Source organism: Beauveria bassiana, assembly GCF_000280675.1.
Source record: "Beauveria bassiana ARSEF 2860 unplaced genomic scaffold BBA_S00021, whole genome shotgun sequence".
In the NCBI taxonomy this organism is placed as follows: Eukaryota; Fungi; Ascomycota; class Sordariomycetes; order Hypocreales; family Cordycipitaceae; genus Beauveria; species Beauveria bassiana.
In genome coordinates, this window is record NW_007930856.1 from 21,895 (window position 1) to 44,962 (window position 23,068).

Consider the following 23,068-nt stretch of genomic DNA (forward strand, 5'->3'; position numbering starts at 1 on the left):
GAAATGTCAGCCGTAGGGCATCTTTTTGCACTTACCGCTAAGAAGACGTCCCACGAAGCTACCGATGGAAAGAATCGAGACGTGCATCTGTTGACGACGCACAAGAAACTCTTCACCTTTGGTGCTGTCGTAGTGTTTCCATAATACGTTGGCATCATTTCCGATATTGCTAGAATTTGTGAGTCCTCGTGATGTTTCTATAGAGTCGAAGAAGCTGCACTTACTTAATAGTCATGAGTCCAGCACCGGCCAGGATCGACATGATGGTGAATAATTGCCAAAAGTCCAGGCAAGTCAGGAGCTGGAATCCACGAATATCTACATGATGAAACGCATCTCGATCAACACTTGCATTCCCATCATGATTCACAGCCGACGTGCCCGACATGAGTGACGACGATTCGTCCGGTACAGCTTCTTCGGTGCCTGCGCCGCCTGCTACTTGAGTAGGGGCGGATCCGGGACCGGATTGCTCCGCCGTGACTTGAGTAGTAGTAAAGTTGTTGGACGTACCAGGTTCATCATCAAACATGGCGCGCTGCTGGTGCCTACGCGCCGACGACGTTCGTCGCAGGCGCTGTCCGGGTACGCTACTCGCCGACGGCTCCGTCCCCGGCACGGCCTGATACGACGACGTGTGGGGGTAGGCCTTGAGGAAGAAGAAGCCGGCAAAAGTCAGGGCGACGGTGCCCCAGGCCAACAGCTTTAGGAACGAGCTGGGGTCGCCGGGGAAGAGGATAGAGCCCAGAAAGGAGAAGAAGAAGGCGCTGAGGCCAAAGGCGGCGAGGGGAAACGCCGTGGCCGTGCCGCGGTGGTGCGGCCAGTTGAGCGCCGACACCTTGACGGCGGCGAAGAAGGCCAGACAGCTGCCCATGCCGGTGAGGTACGAGAAGAAACAGAGGACGGGGACGGAGCCGGACGCGGCATCGTACGCGCGGTGCAGCGGAAAGTAGCCCACCCCGAGCAGCACAGCGCCGAGGAGGACAGCAGGCCCGGATCCGACCGAGGGATGGTCGACAAACATGCCAACCAGAGGACCAAGCGAGTACATTCCGAAATTACCAGACAGGCCGACCAGGTTGCTCTGCGTCGCCGTGAGCTTCAGCCGCTCAGCAAACTGCGGCGCCCATGCTGAGTAGACATACTGTTGGTGATTGGGTGGGTGGATTAGCGAATCCGTGTTTCAACTTGCGTCACTCAAGCGTATGAGAACCTGAGAGGGGGGGGGGGGGGTAAGGGAGAAAGCCAAAAGGCTTTGAGGAAAAGCGCAGATTGAACGAACATTTGTGCCGCAGGCTAGCGAAATGACGGTAGCCGCAATGCTGGCGACGATTCTCTTGCGATTTACGTTGTCGACCTGCATGCTGGGCAAGCCGGGCGCAAGCGGGCTGATGTCCGTCGCAAAGGGAGAATGATGGGCGCTACTTGTCCCGTCGGCGGAGATGGAAGAAGAGAAAGAGCTATGCTAGCAACGCAAGCCCATCGAGAGTGGAAGCTGTTTCCTGAAACAGCTGCAGAAGAAAATTGCGTAAAGAGAGTGAACCTGGGACGGTTGAGATGGTGATGCGAGAAGACAAAAGGAACCGAGGCGGATCGGGTCAGTGTCCCGAATGTTGACGCAGATACGCAGATAGCCATTATCTAACGTTATTACCTGCCTATTACCTACCCTAGATACGGATTACCGTACCAGGTTATTTATGAGATAGCAGTGTCCGTGGTCGGCGTGTGCTCCATCTGCCCAAGACTTAGCATCAAGACCGCTATAACATCGCTAAAGAACTTTGAATTACAGCGCTACCTCCTACCCGGAAGCCAGGTTTCAGTGCATCTCAGCCCCCGCGCACTGTGAATCTAGCGGGCGTTTTTGGCGGGTTTCAGCGGCTTCTATCATCGTGTGAGACCCGACTTACGTAATGCCTGCATTTAGCAATGCGGCGGCGTCACCTGTGCCCGTCATCATTTCGGCCATCATCAAACACCGCGATAATCCGAGCAGCCAGCGACAACCTCGACGCGCTGGTTACCCTCACACCTTCACCTAATAAAAAACGCCAAACTCGAAAGATCTCTCCCTTCTAGTCGTCCTAGAAAATCACGTCACCGGCCCTCACCATGGGTGCGCTTCTCTCCCTCCCGCTCATGGCGGTGCCTAGCGTGACTACGGTAAATGACACTGCATCTCGCGACCATCGCGATTCCTAAGACTGACATGACCGGCTTTCATATAGCTACTCTCGTTTGGCGCCAGCTGCTGCGGAGCGGCAACATGCTCCATGGTTTGCAGCGCATGCGGCAAGTGCGGCAACAGGTTCGTCCACCATCCGCGCCCTCGCTTCGACCATTGCCTCACTCTGCCAAGACCAACACAGCTAACCTGTCTACTCGCAGTGTCGCGACCCGCATCGCCTACGCCCTTATACTCCTAGTCAACTCGATCGTCGCTTGGATCATGCTCACGCCGTGGGCTATTGAGAAGCTGCAGCACCTCATGCTCGACTACGTCAAGATCAACTGTCCCAACGGCGAATGCTACGGCTGGCTCGCCGTGCACCGCATCAACTTTGCCCTCGGCATGTTCCATCTCATACTCGCCGGCCTGCTCTTTGGCGTTGCCTCCTCCAAGGAGCCCCGCGCGGCCATTCAAAACGGCTATTGGGGCCCCAAGGTCATTGCCTGGGTTGCCTTTGTCGTCATGTCGTTTCTCATCCCCGACGAGTTCTTCATGTTCTGGGGCAACTATATTGCGCTCATCGGTGCCATGCTGTTCCTACTTCTCGGTCTTATCCTTCTCGTGGACCTCGCGCACGGCTGGGCCGAGTACTGCCTTGCGCAAATCGAAGACACCGACTCGCGGCTATGGCGCACCGTCCTCATCGGCTCCACGCTCGGCATGTACGCCGCCTCCCTTGCCATGACCATTGTGCAGTACATCTTCTTTGCCGGGTCGGGCTGCTCCATGAACCAGGCCGTCATCACCATCAACCTCCTCCTATGGCTCATCATCTCCGCCATTTCGGTCAACCCCACAATCCAGGAGCACAACCCCAAGGCTGGCCTCGCGCAGGCCGCCATGGTCGCTGTCTACTGCACCTACCTCACCATGTCTGCCGTCTCCATGGAGCCTGACGACAAGCAGTGCAATCCGCTTCTCCGCGGCCAGGCAACGCGCCGCACTTCGGTCGTTCTCGGCGCCATCGTCACCATGCTCACCATTGCCTATACGACGACCCGCGCTGCCACTCAGAACTTCGGTCTTGGTGGCGGCAACAGTATCCGCCTGCCTGACGATGACGAGCACGACCTCGTCACCCAGCAGCCCGGCAGCCGACGCGAGATGCGCGCCGAGGCCCTTCGCCGCGCGGTCGAGGAAGGCAGCCTACCCGCCGACGCTCTGCTCTCCGACGACGACGACGGTGAGCACGCCAACGCCGCGCACGACGACGAGCGCTCCCGCACTCAGTACAACTATTCCATGTTCCACGTCATCTTCTTCCTCGCCACCACCTGGGTCTCGTTGCTCCTCACCATCAGCCACGAGACGGCCGTCGAGCCCAATAGCGACTTTGCCAGCGTCGGGCGCACCTACGCCGCTAGCTGGATCAAGATTGTGAGCGCCTGGCTGTGCCACGGTATCTATATTTGGAGCCTGGTCGCGCCCGTGGTTCTTCCGGAGCGTTTCGACTTTTCTTAGACGTGTACATATTGTGCACCATGCTCATGTAAGCCTGCGAGGGGGGGGGGGGGGGTAATTGGTCTTTCTTTCTTTTCTGCCTCAATTCTTTATTTATTATAGCGGTATTCTTATGGATGGCGTTGGATTTGCTCATCTTGTTCGACATGAATCTTTGAGCGAAATATATGATTATAGCCATCTCCAGTGTCTCTCAAGCAGCAAGTGCCTTTGTATGGTAATCTTTTCGCCACAATTCACCTGGCATATACTGAAATGAATGTTCAGCGATGATTTTTTTATTCCAAGAGATGGAGGAGCTGTTCCGCCTCCCATCATAAGTATGTGAAAATTATTTGTGCATCAATGTGTTGGGCTTCTTTCTCCACGGTTGCTCTCTTGACAAGAGGCAAATAAAACATTATTCCCCTTACTTTGGTACTTGCTCCCTCCCAAATATAGAACAACGCCTCGACAATGCTCATTACACAAGAAATCAGGCAAGCAATCCGATGAGGGAAAAGGCACATCAAAGATCCCAAGCCACCACCCTAGTACCGTTCCATTTCCTTCTCATATTCATGAGCGAAAATCATGTACAAGTATTAGATATTAAAAAGTCAAAATTCCTTCCCTTGTTCAGCGATGCCCTTTTTATGCCAGCCACGAAATGAAATCGAGAAACATGAGCTGGAAAGAGACATTAATGGTAGTGACGGTAGTGGTTATGTTGAAAGAGATAAAAGGGTTGACAGCGGCGTGTTGTGGGGGAAAGGACGCCATCGCGCTGGGTGGTGTCGAGATGTGTGCTATATCCACGAAAAGATCATCAAGGTGCCCCTTATGATGCCTTGCCGTCCGTTCTACCTTCATTTGCATTTCCTTCGAACATGGCGCCAAGGTTACTGACAGACCACGATGTCGAAGTAGCGTGAAGGATGACGAGCCAGGCAGCGATAATATTGACCAAATAATGCAATAGGTAGGCATGGGAAACGCCGTATATGGCGGCGCACAGCGCAGTGGTGAACAAGAGTATGCTCGTGACGTGTCGCAACCAGCTTGATATTTGCGGAACCATACGGCCAGTCGTCATGTTCTCGACCAAGAGAATAAAGGGCGTGATGGAGAGTACATTGTGGTGCGAGGAAAAGGGTGTAAGCCAGTGCACCGCCAAATTCCGCACCCACACGGCCAGAATGGGCAAATTGATGGGGAGAACCCACATCATCAACAGAAGAATCGAGTGTGTATAGTGGTAGTAGTTGACATTGGATGTGGAAGGCGTGATAGTACTCAAACGGAGTGCTCTGACAGATGTGAAGAGCTGTACCAGACAAGCAACGAGATAGGCGAACTGGTACGGAATAAATGTTGCCACCAATAAAAGAAGAATTGCGGTTGAAATCATGCGTCGTCGAGGTGTGGATGGCGCAAAGATCGGAGAGGCTGAGCTAGCGCTGCCATTGGCACTGTCGGTGCTCCCACGGCGTCGAAACAGGACAAAGACAAGGCTGAAAAGCTGCGTGAGAAGCAGAATGACGTAGTGCAGGGCTGTGCAGACTCCTATACAGACAACGCCAATCAAGGGGACCATAAAAGTGAAGAATGGATCGTCGGTACCGATCAAAAGATCATTGCGATGAAAATCGATAGCCGATACTGTGTCAGCCAAGGGGCAGCCGCGTCTGCTGGTATCGACCTGCGGCGCTACGCCAATGGATGTTGCCAGGAGTGTCAGTGAGAGAAGTAATAGCGGGATTGATTGGCGGAGCGAAAGGTCAAGACTCTCCGAGAAGGAAATAAAAACGCCAGTCTCGTCATAGACGCGAAACTGCTTCCGAAGAACCAAGGTAACGATAAGAAGCGGAAATGCCGCAAAAACTGTCCGGTAGCGCATGTACAGTTTGCCCAAGCTGCCCAATATATCAAAAGTAATGGTGACTTTGATTGGAGCCTTGCATGTCGGATCTGAGAAGAATTCCAAGACGACACCCTTGTTTGCTTTATGAGCCATAGTCGGTGGCATGTATGGTGCTGCGCCATGCAGACTGATGCCGATTTGCGATACATTCACAAAGTAACGCGATTCGTGTGGACTTTGCAGAGATTGGCGCAGCATTGGCGCAAAAAGAGCACCATCCTGAGCACAGGGTTCCGAGTCCAGTCGGAGTTGATAGGCCAAAAGACTAGACTCAATGGCGGGAATCTTGGCTTCCACAACGGTTGACCGCGTTGGTGGTAGGGTGAATGACAAACCAAGGGTGAGCAATTTGCCAAGGACAATGTTATGCTCTTGTTCGAAATCCAGCACGTCACTAAACTCGGCAACAACGAAATTGTCAATTGGCGATTCTGCCTTATCAATGATGGCGACGAAATGATAGTCTGAAAGATGTTCAGAGTTGTACCTCAAGTGAGAGAAAGGAACTAGTTCAGGTTCGCCGTCGCGGTAAAATGGGTTGACGGTGTGCTTGGTTGAAGCTGGTAGAACAGCCACATCACCAGCTGCGTTCTTGCAGGCGAGTTTCATGCTCACTTTGCTGTTTTGAGAAAAGTCCATTGTCGCGATGAAAGCAACACTGGCAGCAGGTGAAGTTAGTACGTTACAAAATAGCACCTCGAGCGGACCAGATTCCCCAACATCGCTGAGTGGGCTGTTGGAGAGCACTGAGAATCGTTTGCTGGCGGAGTCGGTTGGTGGTGGGATGGGCAACAAGTGTACTTGAGGGCTCGAAGAGTTGCCAAGTTGCCTGAGAACTAGACGCTGGCCTACTGCCACAAGATCCTGGGTACTCTCGTCGATCACGAGCAAGGTAGTGGCTTGGCCCTGGTTGATAGTCTTTTGCGCGTTGGGCTCTAATCCGGTCAAAAATCGTTTCCTGAAGGTAGTCATTCTCTCAGCTCTAGGCTTGGTCTGACTAGCCCGGTGGACATCAACAACCTCAAACAGAGCCTGGCTGACGACTCTGCGGAATTGATCGCACCACATGATAGCTTGATGGTCAGCACTCGTCCATACTGTTGGCACACCCGTAGTGTAGACAGTGAAGCCATGAGTCTCTGGCACGAGGGAGTCAATATCAGCGTAATCGGAAGGGACAACAGTATCAAGACTGCCGCCGGCAATCGAAATCAACGTGACATGCCAAAGAGGGTTGCTGCTCGCCCACTTCTGGGTGTAGGCTCTCCTCCAATACTCGTTTATCTCATTGTAGATTTGAATAATTTGGCCATCGAAAGTGACTGGCGGACGGGCATGTGGCGCAGACATTGTAATGATGGTGTTGATCGAGTTGGCCTGGTAGTTTGGCTGCACAAGCATGCTGCGAGCAACGACACCGCCCATTGAATGACCAATTATGATGACGGATGTAGGATCAGGCAAGTCGGAGTCGCGGAAAACCTTGTTGGGGTCCGAATATAATGAGAGAATGTACCGGATAGCTTCGTTGAGATATTCGGCTTGGTCCAGCAACGTCTGGCCGTGGAAGGCGGTAATGTCTTCGTTGAAATCGACAGTGAAAAAGTCGAGATTGCGGACGCCAGAGTTAAGCGAGCTTCCGTCGTGCTGAAGACGTTCATAGAAATAACTGGCTGCCTCGGCTGCAATCGGACGGACTTGCTTGTAGCTGCCAGCGTTGCCAGGTATAAAGAGAACCGGAACTCCGCGTAGCTACATGGCAGAGAGATTAGCGGCGGAGGAGCGCTTGAGCTCACGGTTGAACGCACCTTGACTTCGTCATCGAGCCCCTGCTCTCGATAGAGATGAAGAGAGTATTTAGTCGCAAAACGGGTGTGCTCGGTGTCGAATTCACGGAAGTGGGTATATGATGGGCGCATGTATGACATGCGGCAGCCCTTTGCGTCTTGCTGCCGCGAGACCAAGGAGTGAACAATGCCACCAAGGAGAAGCAGACCAAGCGCGGCGGTAGCAAGGGCGAAGAAGGATATTGACCAAGTGCCAAAGTGAGGGCCACGGCTTCGGTTGCGAGCAGGCGGACTTTGTTTAGGATGGCTCATTCCCGATGACGTCGCGGGCAAAGTTGGCGACTGTGAGAGAGGGGGAGAGGGTGCCACGGGCTTTGCGGAAGCAGGGCCATTGCCATTGACGGAGACAGAATGGCTCCAATCGAGATTGCTGGGCCGACGGTCTATCCTTGTCGAGAGAGGACGAGACTTGAGCCCGGAGGGCCGGCTGTCGACCTCGGCGGCGGGAGCATCGGGATCAAGGGAAGGCGATTCGTCACCGTCGTCGGTCGATCCAGACGAGTGTCTCGTCATGGGGAAAGCTCGAGGACTCCCCGAAGAAAGAGGCGAGAAGGAAAGAGAAAGAGCGTCGCAGGCCACAGTCGAAAGGCGGAGCGGCGCAGTCGCAGTGAGAGCAACGGCGTAGGCGAAGCCGAGCTTTTGGCAGAAGCGGCAGAAGCAGACGGCAGGGGCAGAAGCAACAAGCCTAAAGCCGAGACGGAGATGGCTTGTATCAGAAGCACAAGTCGTCGCACGAGCGAAGGCGACACATGCCGTCACAGTCTTTAGTCCAGCCGGAGGTTGAGGGCACGGCAGAGCGAAGGGGGGGGGCGGAACTGAAGGAGCGGCAAAATGGGAAATTGGCTCTTTGATACCATCGCTGGACTATCGCGATGGACCCACTGACGTGGCGGCCAAAAGCGGCTAGACAATGTTGTGCGGGAAGAAGGCGATGATTGGATGCGGCGAGTTTCAGGGGCAAAAGAAGGTGGTGGTTGGGTGGATAGGAATCTCACGGGGGGTGGCTGGGGCAATAACAGCCCGAGACGTTATTCTCACCCGTTGTGCCCGGCAGGCAGCCAAGCTGGCGACCTGGGGCAATCCACAGGGCGCCGCTTTGCATGGCAGCTTAGGTAGTGAGCTACAGGGGACTACAGCGGATTACAGAGCACTCTGGATGGGCTGCACTGGTTGCGGCTCTTATTTACCTAGGTACCTACCTACCTAACCCAACGGGAACCTCTGCCTGTCCCTGAGGCGCAGCAGCACAATCATTTTCGGTTCGCAAAGAAAGCGAAATGTTCGGTCCTGGGCACCTTGTCCCGGAAACATGCCCTTACTATGTATACGTACACCTGTGTTTGGCCGTCTACAATACAGCCGCCCGGGCTACATTACACAGCCAAAGGACATGAGCAAAAGAACGAACCGAGTGTTGGATGGTTGCAGATGAAGCGTTGCTATCATCGCCTTGATTCAGCCTCATCGACTCTGGTAAACTGTGACCTGTGACGTTCTGCGTCCTGATGTTTACAACGCACTGACCGGCTTTCCCAAAACGGAAATGGAATAATTGCGCGGGCTTTCTCACTAATTACCGACCCTTGCACCCGGTTTTCCCCTCACTTTAATGTCGGGCGACAAGAGAGCTCAACTTTGCAGCTGTCCTGAATAGCCTCGTCTAAGCTGTTTCAGATTGAAGAATCCTGTCTACAGTGCGAACCTCGATAGACTCGATCTGCAAGACTATTTTCTCACAGTCTCGCAGATGTGACTGCCTATTGTCGGGAGAGCGGACACCGTTTGCAGCCGTTGGCAAAGCTGCTGAGTAATGCCCCTCAATCAACGCGCTTACCTGCATGCTACCAACCACTGTACCTAGGTACCTATTTACTTCGTAGACGCGTTCCAGCGCGTTCATCCACTGACATTTGGCTTGCACGAATGCAGCCATCACCCAGCTAGCCCGTCCAACAACTACCTCTTTTGCACACGAGGCCTGTCATTACTGTAATCAGACCTTGGACTCGATCATGGCCGCTCCGCGTGATAGTCATAACCCCACCTCGATGCCGTAACCTGCACCGCGTCAGCTCCTGCGACGACCTGGTTCTGGCACATTCAATCATGGCCACTATCAAGCAAATTGATGGTCGCAGTGTATGTCGACCACTCCATTGGCACTTCTCCACCAGCAGCTGACCTTTCTCAAGGTTCATCAGATTCAATCTGGTCAGGTCATTGTCGACTTGTGCTCCGTTGTAAAAGAGCTGGTCGAAAACAGCGTCGATGCTGGCGCTACTACCATTGGTATGCCTCCCCTCCGACCTCTATGAAAAGGGCCAGCACTGACCCTAATAGATGTCCGGTTTAAGGACCAGGGCCTCGATTCCATTGAGATTCAGGATAATGGCTCCGGCATTTCGCCAGCCAACTATGAATCTGTGGCGCTAAAGCACCACACCTCAAAACTGTCAACCTACTCGGATATTGCCAGTCTTCACACCTTTGGCTTCCGCGGAGAAGCGCTGGCGTCATTATGCGCTCTGTCCACAGTCACAGTAACGACTTGTCTCCCTCAAGACGCACCCAAAGGTACTAAGCTTACCTTTGAGTCATCCGGGAAGCTCAATTCGACTTCCATTATCGCGGCCCAAAAGGGGACAACTGTTGCCGTCGACAAGTTGTTTCATAACTTGCCAGTTCGTCGACGAGAACTAGAGCGCAACATCAAGAGAGAATGGCACAAGGTCATTGCGCTGCTCAACCAGTATGCTTGCATTCTGACGCAGGTCAAGTTTTCAGTCTCCCAGCAGCCGACCAAGGGCAAGCGGATACTTTTGTTTTCTACCAAGGGAAATATGACGACCAAAGATAACATCATTAATATTTTTGGTGCCAAGACAATGACAGCCCTAGTAGCGTTGGATCTGAAACTGGAAATCCAATCCACTGCCTCTGCTCTGAGCATGACCACCGCCGAGGCTGATGCATCCAAAGATGTCCGCGTCCTTGGCCATGTTTCCCGTCCTGTTCACGGCGAAGGCAGACAGACGCCTGACAGGCAAATGTTCTTCGTCAATGGGCGGCCTTGTGGGCTTCCCCAGTTTGCCAAGACCTTCAATGAAGTCTACAAGTCTTACAATTATTCTCAATCGCCCTTCATATTCGCAGACATTCGATTGGATACAAACATGTACGACGTCAATGTGAGCCCAGATAAACGGAGCATCCTATTACACGACCAAAACCACTTGTTGGAGAGCCTACACTCTGCCCTTGTTGAGCTATTCGACCAACACGACTACACAGTACCAGTTGCGCAAGCATTTTCTACTCTCAAAAGGTCCGCCTCAAAATCTACAGTTGCAAACCCTTCTCCAGCGCATAGGCCAATTTCTAGACAACAAATACAGTCTGAGGAGTCGGAGGAGTCGGAGGAGTCGGATGTGTCAGCTGCAGATGATGACTCCCAACTCTCTGATGAGCATGGGGAAACAACCTCAGCCGCCAAAAAACCCGCCCCTATGACGCGCAGCACTGGAGCGCAGAGTTTGATAAGCCGCTGTGTCTCTAATACGGCGAGCTCACCCGCGGCAAAGTTACAGGTCGCGACTCCGCAAACTAGCATCAGTGCTCGATTTGGTAGACAGAGTGACGAGGTGTCAAATAGTGCCAAGGCTATTCGGGTGCGCGATTTCAATGAACGACTTGCAGAACACGCACCCAGTGGACCGGCGACAACTTTGCTGCCGGGCCAAGATGGCATTATGGGACAAGTACGATCTGCTTCTCCGGAAGCCTCTCCAGAGCCCCCGATACCTGCGACACAGCCTATGAGACTAGTGGATGATACGCCACGAACGAGGACTTCGCGAAGCCTGAAACGGGCCATTACGGAAACAATCTCAGTGACCATCGGTGCTTCACCACAACGGAATATCATCATTTCCCCATCGAAGAGGCGAAAGACGGAAAGCATCGCAAGTGAAGATGACGACGACGGCGACGAGGCTATGCTGTCTGATGACCAAGATACTCACCAAAACGCGTCGGCAAAACGACAAGTCGGAGATTTGTTACAATCACAACGCAGTGAGGAAGAGGAAGTAAACTCTGATTCTGAGCCAGAACCAAGAGTCACCGCCCAGCTGGAACTTACAGAAGAAGAGGATGAGGAACTACAAGTATCAGAGCAAGAGAGTGAGATAGCCATGCCGTCTGACGCTGATATTGAGAGCTTAGATGGGCATCTTGACACGGCAGAGGCTGCCAATAACGATGAAGACGTCGATGATGCTCCAGAAAAGGAGACATCGGTGACAGAGTTGAAACGAAATGACCTGCTTCAGCCAACTGCTCGTCGGAAGGACAGCACCGTAAGCTTATTACAACAACTTGACATAGGTCCGGAGCTCCTCCGTGCCCATACCGACAGCTACAAGAACAACGCCCTGAGAATATCGACCACGAATGCAAACATGGATTCAGTAGAAGACATCAGTGCCGCAGATGCCGAGTCAAGGCTGCAACTCATCATCTCGAAAGAAGACTTTGGCAAGATGCGCGTTGCCGGACAGTTCAACATGGGATTCATCATTGCTGTTCGTCCGCGCGCTTCCAACTCCAAATCACCAAGTAATGGGAGTGACTCTAGCAATGACGAGCTATTAATTATCGACCAGCATGCATCGGACGAAAAGTACAACTTTGAGAGACTACAGAGCTCTACTGTTGTGCAATCACAGCGGTTGGTACATCCAAAAACGCTAGAGCTGACTGCGCTGGAAGAGGAGATTGTCATGGAGAACCTCCCAGCAATCGAAGCCAACGGCTTCAAAATCCTCGTCGACACATCCGGAGACTCCCCCGTTGGCAGCCGCTGCATGCTAACGGCACTACCGCTCAGCCGCGAGACGGCCTTTAGCTTGGAAGATCTCGAAGAGCTCATCGCTATCCTCGGTGACGCGCCAAGCGGCGGCGGCGGCGGCGGCATCGGAGGCAATACACAGATTCCACGGCCTACCAAAGTTCGCAAGATGTTTGCCATGCGGGCCTGCCGCAGCAGCGTCATGATTGGCAAGGCGCTGACAACGAGCCAAATGTACGGGCTGGTGCGTCATATGGGCGAGCTCGACAAGCCTTGGAACTGCCCTCACGGCCGGCCCACGATGCGACACTTGTGCAGGCTACAGGCGTGGGATGATCACGGCTGGAAGGGCGATACGGTGCTGAGCTCGATTGCGCGGTGGCGGGCATTTGCGCAAGAGGGAGAGTGAAGTCAAGTGATGTATGAAACTTGGAAAAAGGAAAGCCGAAACATTGTATACATATCTATTCACACGGTGCGCAGCTACGGTGTGTTTATCGAAATTTAAACTGAGATTTTTATTCAAGAGACCAATATGCCACAAAATCTCTTTCAACTATATAAAATGGCCGTCTTTGGCCCAAATCCAGCGAATGCACCAACTGAAACAAAAAAAAAAACAATAAAACAATAAATCATAATGCGCCGTGAAACAATTAAGCATTTCCGTAACCCATAGCCATATCCACATTTGTTTTGTCCTGCAAAGACACTCGGCCGAATCTCGTCATCATTTCGTTCCGTTTCAACCAAAGTTCCCACGAGATTTGCCCCAGTTTCCTCGAACCACAAGTCCCAAGCACATCCATTTCTGTTTAATCAGTTAATCAAAAAGCAAACACGCGAAATGTGTTCTGTTTGGCGGCATCAAGTGGCGTAGCCAATAGTAAATCGGCCGCCCGCAAGACCCTCCTCAGCCACCTTGCCGCTCACGCGACGACGCTCAGCTGCCATGGCCTGGGCATGATAGTCGTTACCCGATGAAATCTTTCTTGTGTCGCCGATCATGACGGGCGGTGTGGCGGAGCGCAGCTCACCATACGAGCGCGAGTAAAAGTCACCGCCAGTGAGGGCAGGCGGCGGGCGCAGGTCTGGCTTATGGGTCCAAGGCGAGCGGTCCGTCAGCCCGCGGGCGGCCTGGTTCAGGCGCTCGTTGCTGCTAATCTCGGACAGCGCGCTCTTGGCCGAGAGCCTGGAGGCGGTCCATGGGGTTGTAGGGCGGGACGACGACGACGAATCGCCGTGCGTGGGAGGGCGAGGGGGCGTCGAGGGGCAGTCGCTGGCCATGGGGTGCGAGCCAAGAGGGTTGGGATGCTGGCCACCGTCGATTCCTCGGTGGGCGCTGTTGGCATCAACATTCTCATTGTCACCATAATCGGATCCAGAGTCGTCAGCGTCGGCATTGTACCGCTGCTCCAGAGCAGAGTAAGACTGAGAGCTACGGGCCTGGCGGGAGGTGTTGGCGGCAGCCATCTCGCGTTGGCGGTAGTTGGTGCGGGAGATGAGTGAGTCAGTTGGCATCCATGTCTCGGTAAACTTGGGCGCGCGGGTGTTGTTGACATCGGGGCCGTAAGCGACAAACTCTGGCCTGGCTGGGCTGGCGTCACCCAGCGCGAGTTCCGAGTAGGTCCCTCTAGAAGTGCGCGGAGCAGACATGCGGCTGCTGACAATGGATGCGGCGGAGCGAGACGCCCTATGGCTGGACGGGATCTGGTACTGTCTCTGAGGGAGGTTGAGCTTAGGCTCGCTGTTGACCAGGGTATCCTCTGACTGCGTGCGGGTGTGCATAAAGGGTACTGTGCGGGGGTAAGAAAAGCTTTCCCACGAGGCTTCGGACCTGTGCTTGGCGCTCTGAGCCGTAGACAACCTCTTCTCGTTGTCAGAGCTATAGGTTGTCACTGATGACTTGTTTCGCTTGTGGAACGAGGGGCGGGCCGTCAGGTTGGATTCCAACGGGTTCATATCCGGTGGCATATCACTGATTCGCTGAAAGGTAATGGCAAGCCAGACAGACGTCAGAAACGAAGCGAGGTGCAAGCTAGCAGCGCCGATGATGGTGTAATACACGGCCGGGACAAAGTAGTCGACCAGACCCTGGTCCTTGAGTAGCGTCGTCCAAGTAGCGGAATCGCGGTTTGTCATAAAGGCCCCATATGCGTAGAAAGAAGCAACTGTGATATCAAAGATGCCCGCAAAGAGTTGGTATGCCGCTGTGGATCCGGGGGTTCTATACGTCGCCGAGCGAGAGTGATGGACGATTCCGTAAAGACAGTGAAGGGCGGTGATGCCAGACTGTACTGTGGTCAGAACCTGCTGGGTAGGCGCAATTGATGACAAGCTTTAATGACTTACGACAACGCGCATAATCCAGGCGAGGATAGCACTAACATGGCTGAGCAAAATCATGAGAATAAAGATGCCGAGAGCGCCATTGAACTCGAGCACGCGGCAAAAAAGCTGCCATCCGCGAACCCATTTAATAGCCTTCTCAGTCTTTTTACCCAATTGCCTGTACTCGGATCGCTGCTGCAAAGCTTCGTGGGTACTATTCTACATGTTAGCTTCTCAACATAAACAGCACCTCTTCGGTAGTATCAAATCATCCGGACAGGCGTACTCGGGATGTTGATTAAAGGAGACCAGCGGCCCAACTTGAGGCAGACGTCTCGGTTTCGGCGCCCAGCTGGCGCGCGTAATGGCTTTGGGATCGAATGTCGAGGCCGGCAGGCGCGAATCCTCGCTGGCTGTCGCCGAGTACATGTAAGGCTGGCCCGGCGCCATTGTGCAAAAGATCAAGTTAAAGGAGCCTTTTTTTTGGCCAACTGTCTCAATTGATTTTCTGGAATGCTCGAGGCCTGCACACTTTGTAGTCTCCGGGGGAGAAGAGGGTTGCGGGTGAGAAACAGTTGGTGTAGGAATGTTTGCTGAATAAAGAAGTAGCTGGAATGGAACAACTCTCCGAGGGTGGGTAGGACTGGCCGCGGTGGGGGGTTTATCGCAGACAGCAGAACAAATGCACTTCTTGCCAGCCACTCAAATGGGCCAGTTATTACAATAATCCGTGTCAAGGCGTCATACCCAGTAAGTAGTGCAACCGTTGTTCTATCATGCCATGGTTGGAGGACGGGTGGTTGTCATGGTGGACGTTTCCACAGCAACGACAGCCTTCGGAGCTTCAGTGGGGGGGTCTGGGCCTCCTTCTACGGAGCAGTGTCGGTGATCTCTGGGTACGAACCGCTTAAAATTGCCAAGCCGAGATTTATTAATACTCATTATTTATTTGACGGGAACGATATTGTACAAACAGCCTAGTCAGTATGTCCCCCGCATCGCGTAATAGCTCGGCTTGGTCTGGCTGTCAATCATTGTCCTCACCAGACGCCCATTGCAGATATTTCTTGCTTTGCCCACTCATAGTTGTCTTGAAAATCAAAAGCTCGCAGCAGATGCGCGATGACTATCTGGGGTGTCTTGCTCGTCCTGCTGCCATTTTGCACGGCACATTCTTCATCAGATTTGGAAGTTGAGTGATACCGACATTGACAAAGGTCGGTAATATAGACGTAATGTGATATATGTCATCTGCCTCTACTACAATCGTAAAACTGTCGGGGAGTGCAAATTGAGCATGTTGAAATCATCGAGCAAGCGGGTAAAGGTTCTGGAAGTCGGGTTAAATGTCTTGCTTTGCTTTACATGACGTGGTTCAATTACATACATGTAACCGTCCACGGAGCCCTTGCAGGCTTCGTCCCTTGTCTTCCACATGCAATCCTCAATGGCGCTGGACCTCAAGAAATGGCATTGAGAAACAAAATCAAATACCAAGGCAAGGATTGGATCTATTGCGGATTTTGAAAATTGAATCTGGTTGCTCATCCCAAGGGATAGTCTTTCTAGTTGACTGGCCATCTGTGCTCCGTTGTCGGTGCTGTGAGCCGCAGCTGTGCACAGCTTAAACTGATCAATGTGCCACCGCACGTACAATGCAGCGAGTACGCACAACACCCATAGTCATTGTCTAGAGAGAAATTCTACCACAATTCGAGATGATTTAAAAAAGACAATTTCATGATTGAACATTTCATGTTTTATTTCAACAAGACCGGCAAGTGCACGACATGTCCTCCGCAGCGGTGTCCTCAATGACAGCCTTGCAGCTTACCTAATGCGCTAAACCGCCTATTGCTCCAGGGAACCTCGCTTGAATCCCGGGTGCAAAACAGTCACAATTCGCTGTGGTAGAAATCAAAAGCCCGGTTTCACAGCCCCAATCATGAAGCTTGAGATTATAAGATCATCATGATCAACTGCAAATCAAATGTGGCGCCCTGTGTGCCTTGGCTACCGAACCTTCGCGTTGCCGCGACACGTTTCTAGCCTGGCACCACGGCAGGCGGACGCTCCCTTTCGGCTCGCGGTGGTAGGATCCGGTCCGGCTGGATTTTATACAGCTTACCGCGTCATGAACAGGGTCCCAAACGTCAAAGTCGACATGTATGAAGCTTTGCCCGTACCATTCGGCCTGGTGCGCCACGGCGTTGCCCCGGACCATCCGGAAGTCAAAGTGAGTCTTGCCCACCAAATGTTCATTGAATAGCACACTTATGCGCATGTGCCAGAACTGTCAAGATAAGTTTGAAGAAATTGCCTCGTCCTCAAACTTTAGATTCCTCGGCAATGTCGCCGTAGGGTCAACTTCAGAATCATCCTCGTCAGACCAATGCCGCATTGAGCTGCAGCAGCTACTGCGCAATTACGACTCCGTTCTCCTCGCCTATGGCGCTTCCGAGGACAAGAAGCTTGGTATTCCCGGCGAATCTACTCTCCAAGGCATCTACTCTGCCAGACAGTTTGTTGGGTGGTACAACGGTCTGCCAGACTGTGCTGGTCTAGAGCCCGATCTCAGTGGCGACGAAGCTGTCGTCATCGGTCAAGGCAATGTTGCACTTGATGTAGCGCGCATGCTGCTAGAAGATGTCGACGTGCTTCGAACAACCGACATTACGCAGCATGCCCTGGAACAGCTTGCGCAAAGCAAGATTAAGAAAGTTCGTGTTGTTGGACGACGCGGCCCTATGCAGGCATGTACACGCAATTTTCTACCAAGTGCTTTCCAAGCTAACACATCTCTCAGGCAGCATTCACAATCAAAGAACTGCGTGAGCTGATGAAGCTACCAAAAGTCGCCTTTCATCCCATCAACAGGGCACTTTTGCCACAAGACCTCAAGTCGCTACCCCGAGCTCAAAGGCGGCTGATGGAGGTTCTCGTCAAGGGCACCACTACAAGCCCTAGTGATACATCCTCTTCATGGTCACTTGATAGCTGTCTATCCCCAAAGCACTTTTTGGCTCGCGAGCAAGATGCAACTAGAGTTGCTAGCACCGAATTCGACGTCACGCATCTCGAGTCTGCATTCGATCCCAAATCCCGCGTAACACCAACTGGCGAGACAACTCTACTGCCCTCGGATGTAGTTTTTCGCTCCGTTGGCTACAAATCTACGGCATTGAACGGCTTTGCCGAGGCAGGGATCCAGTTTGATGTCCGTCGCGGCGTGGTTGACAACGATGGCTTCGGGCGTGTCACACGTCTCGTCTCAAACAGCAACGATGAACCGGCTACGCAGCAGGTCTCTGGCCTCTACTGCGCTGGCTGGGTCAAGCTTGGACCGACCGGTGTCATTGCATCCACCATGAATGACGCATTTGCCACTGGCGACGCGATTGCAGATGATTGGCTCAGTGGTGTAGCTTTTCTACAATCCGCGAGTACAGCTGCTGGCTGGGACGGCATTCGCGGCGCGGCCGGTACTGTCAACGCGGACAAGGCCATTGACTGGAACGACTGGCGGCAAATAGACAAGGTCGAAAAGGAAAAGGGTAGCGCCAGGGGCAAGACGAGAGAAAAGTTCACAAGCACGACGCAAATGCTGTCTGTCATCAGCTGAACAAGAAGAGTATGTATTGTATCATAAAACGCTTTTACATTGCTGTATTATATAAATCTACGAGCTCTTCACTTTCTCGGTAAGTTCGGGCACCTTTTCAAACAAATCTCCCACAAGACCGACATCGGCAACCTGGAAAATGGGGGCATCTGCATCCTTGTTGATGGCGGCGATGACCTTGCTGTCCTTCATGCCCGCCAAATGTTGGATAGCACCGGAGATGCCGACAGCCAGGTACATCTCGGGAGCAACGACCTTGCCAGTCTGGCCGACCTGAAGACTGTTGTCGGCGTAGCCGCTGTCGACAGCAGCGCGCGAAGCACCTACGGCAGCGCCGAGAGCGTCGGCGAGAGGCAGCATAATCTTGTCAAACTCCTCCTTGGACTTGAGACCGCGACCGCCAGAAACCACCTTGCTAGCAGTAGCAAGATCTGGGCGATCCGACTTGGCGAGGTCCTCCGACACCCATTCGGCGGTAGCTTCGGCCTTGGGGTCAGCACCCTCCTCGATAGCAGCAGAGCCGGAGCCGGGGACAGCAGCGGCAAAAGCAGTCCCTCGAACAGTCAGGACCTTGATGGCATCGGAGGACTCGACGGTGGCAATGGCGTTGCCGGCGTAGATAGGTCGGACAAAAGTCTTTTCATCTTGGATAGTAGTGACGTCGGAAATCTGTTGCGAGTCCAACAACGCAGAAACGCGGGGCAAAACACTCTTGGCGAAAGCAGAGTTGGCAGCAATGACGTGCGTGTAGCCTCCCTTTTTTATATTTTCGACGAGCAGAGGAGCGTAGTTCTCGGGGAGACCCTGCGATTAACGGGCTGTTAGCTTTCCCTAACCCGGAAATATCCGCGGATAAAAAGAGTGTACCTTTTCGTAGGCGGCATTGTTCACCGTCAGAATCTTCTCGATGCCATCAACCTTGGCGGCCTGCTCGGCAGCACTCTTGACACTGGCGCCGGCCAAGAATCCGTGGACGCTGCCGCCAATGGCCTTGGCTGCGGTCACGGCGCTCAAAGAACCAGCAGTGAGCTGGCCCTCGCGCTGCTCCAGAATCGCAAGAGCAGAGAGCAGACGCTGGTGGGCATAGGCATTGAGCGAAACTCGGCCAATCGCTGCCGTGGCAGGCCTGGCGACAGCTCGTCGGGCGGCGGAAAACATTGTGAAGGGCTCGTGGTTGGGTTTGTCTTGGGGATGTAGCGGCGGCGTCACCCCAGCGCTGTCTAAGTTGAAAGGCCGCCCGGCTGGCAGCGGGCCGAGCTTGAGCGTGCAAACACCGCGACCGGCGGAGAGAACGGCGAGTCACGTGCATATGTACAAGGTGCATGTAACAAGTCCTGACTCTTTCAGCCAAACAAGCGGGCACACGTTCACGTGACGACCGCCCATGCACAAACCACGTGACAACATCTCCCCTTGCTTTGCAGTCAGTGTCTGCCAGCTGTATGGTTGTCGCCATGCACCACGATCTTGTCGCGCCAAAATTTCCCATCACGTCGCGACGCTAAGCAGCGCAACTTATCGGTTTAAACGCACCAATCGCGATCTCAGTCTGTAATTCGCATCGCTGCTGTGCTTTCCTGCCCGTATTGGTGATTTTCCCGATAGGCTTGACGATACGCGACGCGACTGTCCCTGCTTGTTCGCTTCAACCCGACCCGCAACAGCAGCTTCCTTGCGACAGCCGCTTCATCTCACAACCATGGAAGGCGCCGCGGCGTTTGGATCGCCCAACAACGGGGAATCCCCCAATCGCAACCCTATCCCTGCTCAGTCTCCTTTGGAAGGAGAGAACTCTGCAGGTGCTGGTCAAGGTACCGTGCTCCCCGGTCCTTTGGTCCTTCCACATCAAGCTGACGCAATACATCTAGGAGACGTGCAAATGTCAGAAACCGGCGTTCAAGAAGCTGCCATTAAGCAGGACACGTCCACGCCCAACCCTGCCAGTGCATCTGAGAATCCGCTCGATGCGCCTGCAGCCCCAACCACCACCACCACCACCGCGCAACCCGACGAAGAGATGGGCGACGCGCCAACAGAGGCCAAGGAGGGTGTTGATGCGAGTGGAGTTGCTGCCGAGACTGAAGTACAAGAGACCAAGTCGAAGGAGACTCTCGAGTCAGCAGCTCGCGATCACCTCATTTCGCAGGCCCACGCCATCGTTCTCCCTAGCTACTCGACTTGGTTCGACATGAACGCCATCCACGAGATTGAGCGCAAGGCTATGGCCGAATTCTTCAACAACCGCAACCGAAGCAAAACCCCGGCTGTGTATAAAGATTATCGTGACTTCATGGTCAACACATACCGGCTGAACCCTGTCGAATATCTCACTGTCACAGCCTGCCGTAGAAACTTGGCAGGTGATGTTTGCGCCATTATGCGCGTGCATGCTTTTCTGGAGCAGTGGGGTTTAATCAACTATCAGGTAAAGCCTAAAGCTTATAGAATAGTATAACACAGATTACTGACTGAAACATTAGGTCGATGCCGAGCAGCGCCCATCCCCTGTTGGCCCGCCCTTCACTGGCCACTTCAAGATCATCTGCGACACGCCTCGCGGTCTGCAGCCCTGGCAGCCTTCTGCTGACCCTATTGTCCTTGAGGGCAAGAAAAATGCCGACACTGAGAGTAAGGCCAACGCGGCGGCACCCACCAAGGGCGACCTCAACCTCGAGATTGGACGCAACATTTACGAAGCCAACGCCAAGGGAGCGACAGTCAGCAAGACTGAAACCGGTGCCAATGGCGAATCTGCTGCCACAAACGGTGTAGCCGGCTCGCCCGAACTCACCAAGACACCGATCGCCAAAATTAACTGCCACCAGTGTGGCAACGATTGCACTCGCGTCTACTACCACAGCAACCAGACGGACGCCAGCACAAAAGGCAAATTTGATCTGTGCCCAAGCTGCTTCACTGAGGGCCGACTACCGGCCAACCACACGGCCAGCATGTATGCCAAGGTGGAGAACCCTACCTACACTGCAACGATCGATCGTGATGCGCCCTGGACTGATGCCGAGATTCTGAGACTTCTGGAAGGACTCGAGCGTTTTGACGATGACTGGGGCGAGATTGCCGAACACGTTGGCACCCGCACACGAGAGGAGTGCGTGCTGCAATTCCTACAGCTGGACATTGAGGAGAAGTACCTAGACGCGGAAACGCACATCAATGCGCCGGCCGGTCTCTCTCTGCTGGGTACCCAAGGTGGTCAGCTGCCTTTTAGCCAAGTAGACAACCCTGTCATGTCAGTTGTCGGCTTCCTTGCCAGCCTTGCTGATCCCGCCAGCACGGCTGCTGCGGCCAACAAGTCGGCCGAGGCTCTGAAACGGAACCTGCGCAAACAGCTGGATGGCAGCAAGACTGCAACCAACGGTGGCAGTGCCGAGGCTGCAGATGACAAGGAAAAGAGCGACTCTATGGATTTGGACGTGCGCAAGGAGGAGCCCGGTTCCAAGCTGTCAAAGGGCGCTGAGTTGGCATCTATCCCGCTGGCTTCCATGGGAGCGCGTGCGGCGGCGTTTGCCTCTCACGAGGAGCGCGAGATGACACGTCTCGTCTCTGCAGCGACGAATGTCATGCTGCAGAAGCTTGAGCTCAAGCTCAAGTACTTTGGCGAGCTGGAGGCTGTGCTTCGAGAAGAGCGCCGAGAACTCGAGCGGGGCCGTCAACAACTGTTTTTGGACCGTCTCGCCTTCCGCAAGCGTGTGCGGGAGGTGCAGAACGGATTGCAGGCAGCGGCGGAAGCCGGAGGCGAACAAGCTGTACGCCAGGCGCAAGAGGCGATGCGGGACGGCGAGTCGCTTGGATTCCAAGCTGTGGCGGCCGGAGCCGGGTTGCAGGCGCCGAGTGGGGAGGGTGTAGTCAAGTCATTCGAGGTGTAATAGTTGTGACAAAAAGAATAATACGAAGGACTGGCGTCTGGATTTGTAGAGATTGGAGAGGAAGGGAGCGGCTTTTGCTGGGAAGATGGTCGATTTCAAAGGGAAGCCTGGTGCCAATTTTGGACAGCGACAGGAAACTGCTGCCGTTGTGAAGAAGGAAAGAAATGGCGGAGAATGTGCCATGCGGTCGCGTAAGCTTGTTTCTTTACATGTAGTAGTACTGGTACTGGAGTTTTCTGGGCTCAATGACATGAAATTCAATTTTGCTAGAAGATGCTAGGTCGAATGTTGTCGTGTGTGAATGATGTGGACAGGAGATGAGAGGCAAGCTAGTTGGAAGGTGTTGGGCGCAAGACTGTGAATGTGTTGGGGGTGACGTTGTGTGAGTAGATGGTTACGATGGCGAGCTATTAATTACTTGGTAGATGCCGGAAAAGACATGACAGTAGAGGGCTGACCGGAGAGATGGGGGCAAATGGCAAAAGTCCCTACGTGGTAGTGATGGAGTCGAGGATGGAGATGAGGCAGTACAGTGCTTGAGCATGGAGGCAAAGGGTGATGAACGGGCTCGTCGGTTGGCTGTACTTGACACGAGGTAAAGGTATTGTCGAAAGAAGGATCGGGAGAGGATAATATTGTGAAAATGACTTGTCTTGGCCCAGGAGGTGTTGATGTCGGCTGAGTGGTGAGTGGTGATGGTGGGTGCGTGGGTGGTCAATGTGGTGTTCGGGCCAGAGGAAGTGGACTTTCAAGGGTTTGGTGCGGAGCACGCCGGTGGCCTACGGGGTCAGTTTACGGGGCAGTTCTGGGGGAACGATTGGGGCGTGTTGAGGTTGTAGAGCAAGTCACAGTGGCAGCGCCGCAGCAGTGGGTTGGCCAGTTGGCAGTTGGCCGGGTCAGGTACAACAGGACCTCCGCGGACCGTTGCTGACACA

General features: G+C 53.7%; 8 protein-coding genes across 8 annotated transcripts in view; 4 read left to right on the top strand and 4 right to left on the bottom strand.

Annotated features, from left to right (window-relative positions):
- Positions 1-1,363, bottom strand: part of BBA_06810 (major facilitator superfamily transporter) — a gene marked incomplete at both ends in the record, with an annotated part of 1,993 nt that extends 630 nt beyond the window's left edge. Inside the window, 3 exons of the mRNA XM_008601907.1 lie at positions 36-169; positions 225-1,144; positions 1,283-1,363. Coding sequence (XP_008600129.1) covers positions 36-169; positions 225-1,144; positions 1,283-1,363 — 1,135 coding nt within the window. The remainder of the gene's footprint in view (positions 1-35; positions 170-224; positions 1,145-1,282) is intronic.
- A 752-nt stretch (positions 1,364-2,115) lies between these two features.
- Positions 2,116-3,694, top strand: BBA_06811 (serine incorporator; the record flags this gene model as incomplete). Its single annotated transcript, XM_008601908.1, has 3 exons — positions 2,116-2,166; positions 2,232-2,311; positions 2,392-3,694. 3 exons carry the CDS (start codon positions 2,116-2,118, stop codon positions 3,692-3,694), a joined length of 1,434 nt encoding a protein of 477 aa, XP_008600130.1.
- An 820-nt stretch (positions 3,695-4,514) lies between these two features.
- Positions 4,515-7,957, bottom strand: BBA_06812 (sphingosine-1-phosphate lyase; the record flags this gene model as incomplete). The annotated part of the gene is made up of 2 exons (XM_008601909.1): positions 4,515-7,349; positions 7,406-7,957. The coding sequence occupies 2 exons, from the start codon at positions 7,955-7,957 to the stop codon at positions 4,515-4,517; spliced, it is 3,387 nt and encodes a 1,128-aa protein (XP_008600131.1).
- A 1,593-nt stretch (positions 7,958-9,550) lies between these two features.
- BBA_06813 (DNA mismatch repair protein MutL) lies at positions 9,551-12,702 on the top strand (the record flags this gene model as incomplete). The annotated part of the gene is made up of 3 exons (XM_008601910.1): positions 9,551-9,583; positions 9,637-9,733; positions 9,785-12,702. 3 exons carry the CDS (start codon positions 9,551-9,553, stop codon positions 12,700-12,702), a joined length of 3,048 nt encoding a protein of 1,015 aa, XP_008600132.1.
- A 458-nt stretch (positions 12,703-13,160) lies between these two features.
- BBA_06814 (uncharacterized protein) lies at positions 13,161-15,074 on the bottom strand (the record flags this gene model as incomplete). Its single annotated transcript, XM_008601911.1, has 3 exons — positions 13,161-14,585; positions 14,646-14,838; positions 14,911-15,074. The coding sequence occupies 3 exons, from the start codon at positions 15,072-15,074 to the stop codon at positions 13,161-13,163; spliced, it is 1,782 nt and encodes a 593-aa protein (XP_008600133.1).
- A 1,684-nt stretch (positions 15,075-16,758) lies between these two features.
- BBA_06815 (NADPH:adrenodoxin oxidoreductase) lies at positions 16,759-18,246 on the top strand (the record flags this gene model as incomplete). The annotated part of the gene is made up of 3 exons (XM_008601912.1): positions 16,759-16,860; positions 16,916-17,344; positions 17,431-18,246. The coding sequence occupies 3 exons, from the start codon at positions 16,759-16,761 to the stop codon at positions 18,244-18,246; spliced, it is 1,347 nt and encodes a 448-aa protein (XP_008600134.1).
- A 57-nt stretch (positions 18,247-18,303) lies between these two features.
- Positions 18,304-19,404, bottom strand: BBA_06816 (electron transfer flavoprotein domain-containing protein; the record flags this gene model as incomplete). Its single annotated transcript, XM_008601913.1, has 2 exons — positions 18,304-19,050; positions 19,114-19,404. The coding sequence occupies 2 exons, from the start codon at positions 19,402-19,404 to the stop codon at positions 18,304-18,306; spliced, it is 1,038 nt and encodes a 345-aa protein (XP_008600135.1).
- Positions 19,405-19,945: 541 nt separating this feature from the next.
- BBA_06817 (SWI/SNF complex protein) lies at positions 19,946-22,133 on the top strand (the record flags this gene model as incomplete). The annotated part of the gene is made up of 2 exons (XM_008601914.1): positions 19,946-20,671; positions 20,727-22,133. The coding sequence occupies 2 exons, from the start codon at positions 19,946-19,948 to the stop codon at positions 22,131-22,133; spliced, it is 2,133 nt and encodes a 710-aa protein (XP_008600136.1).
- Between the last annotated feature and the right edge of the window lie 935 nt (positions 22,134-23,068).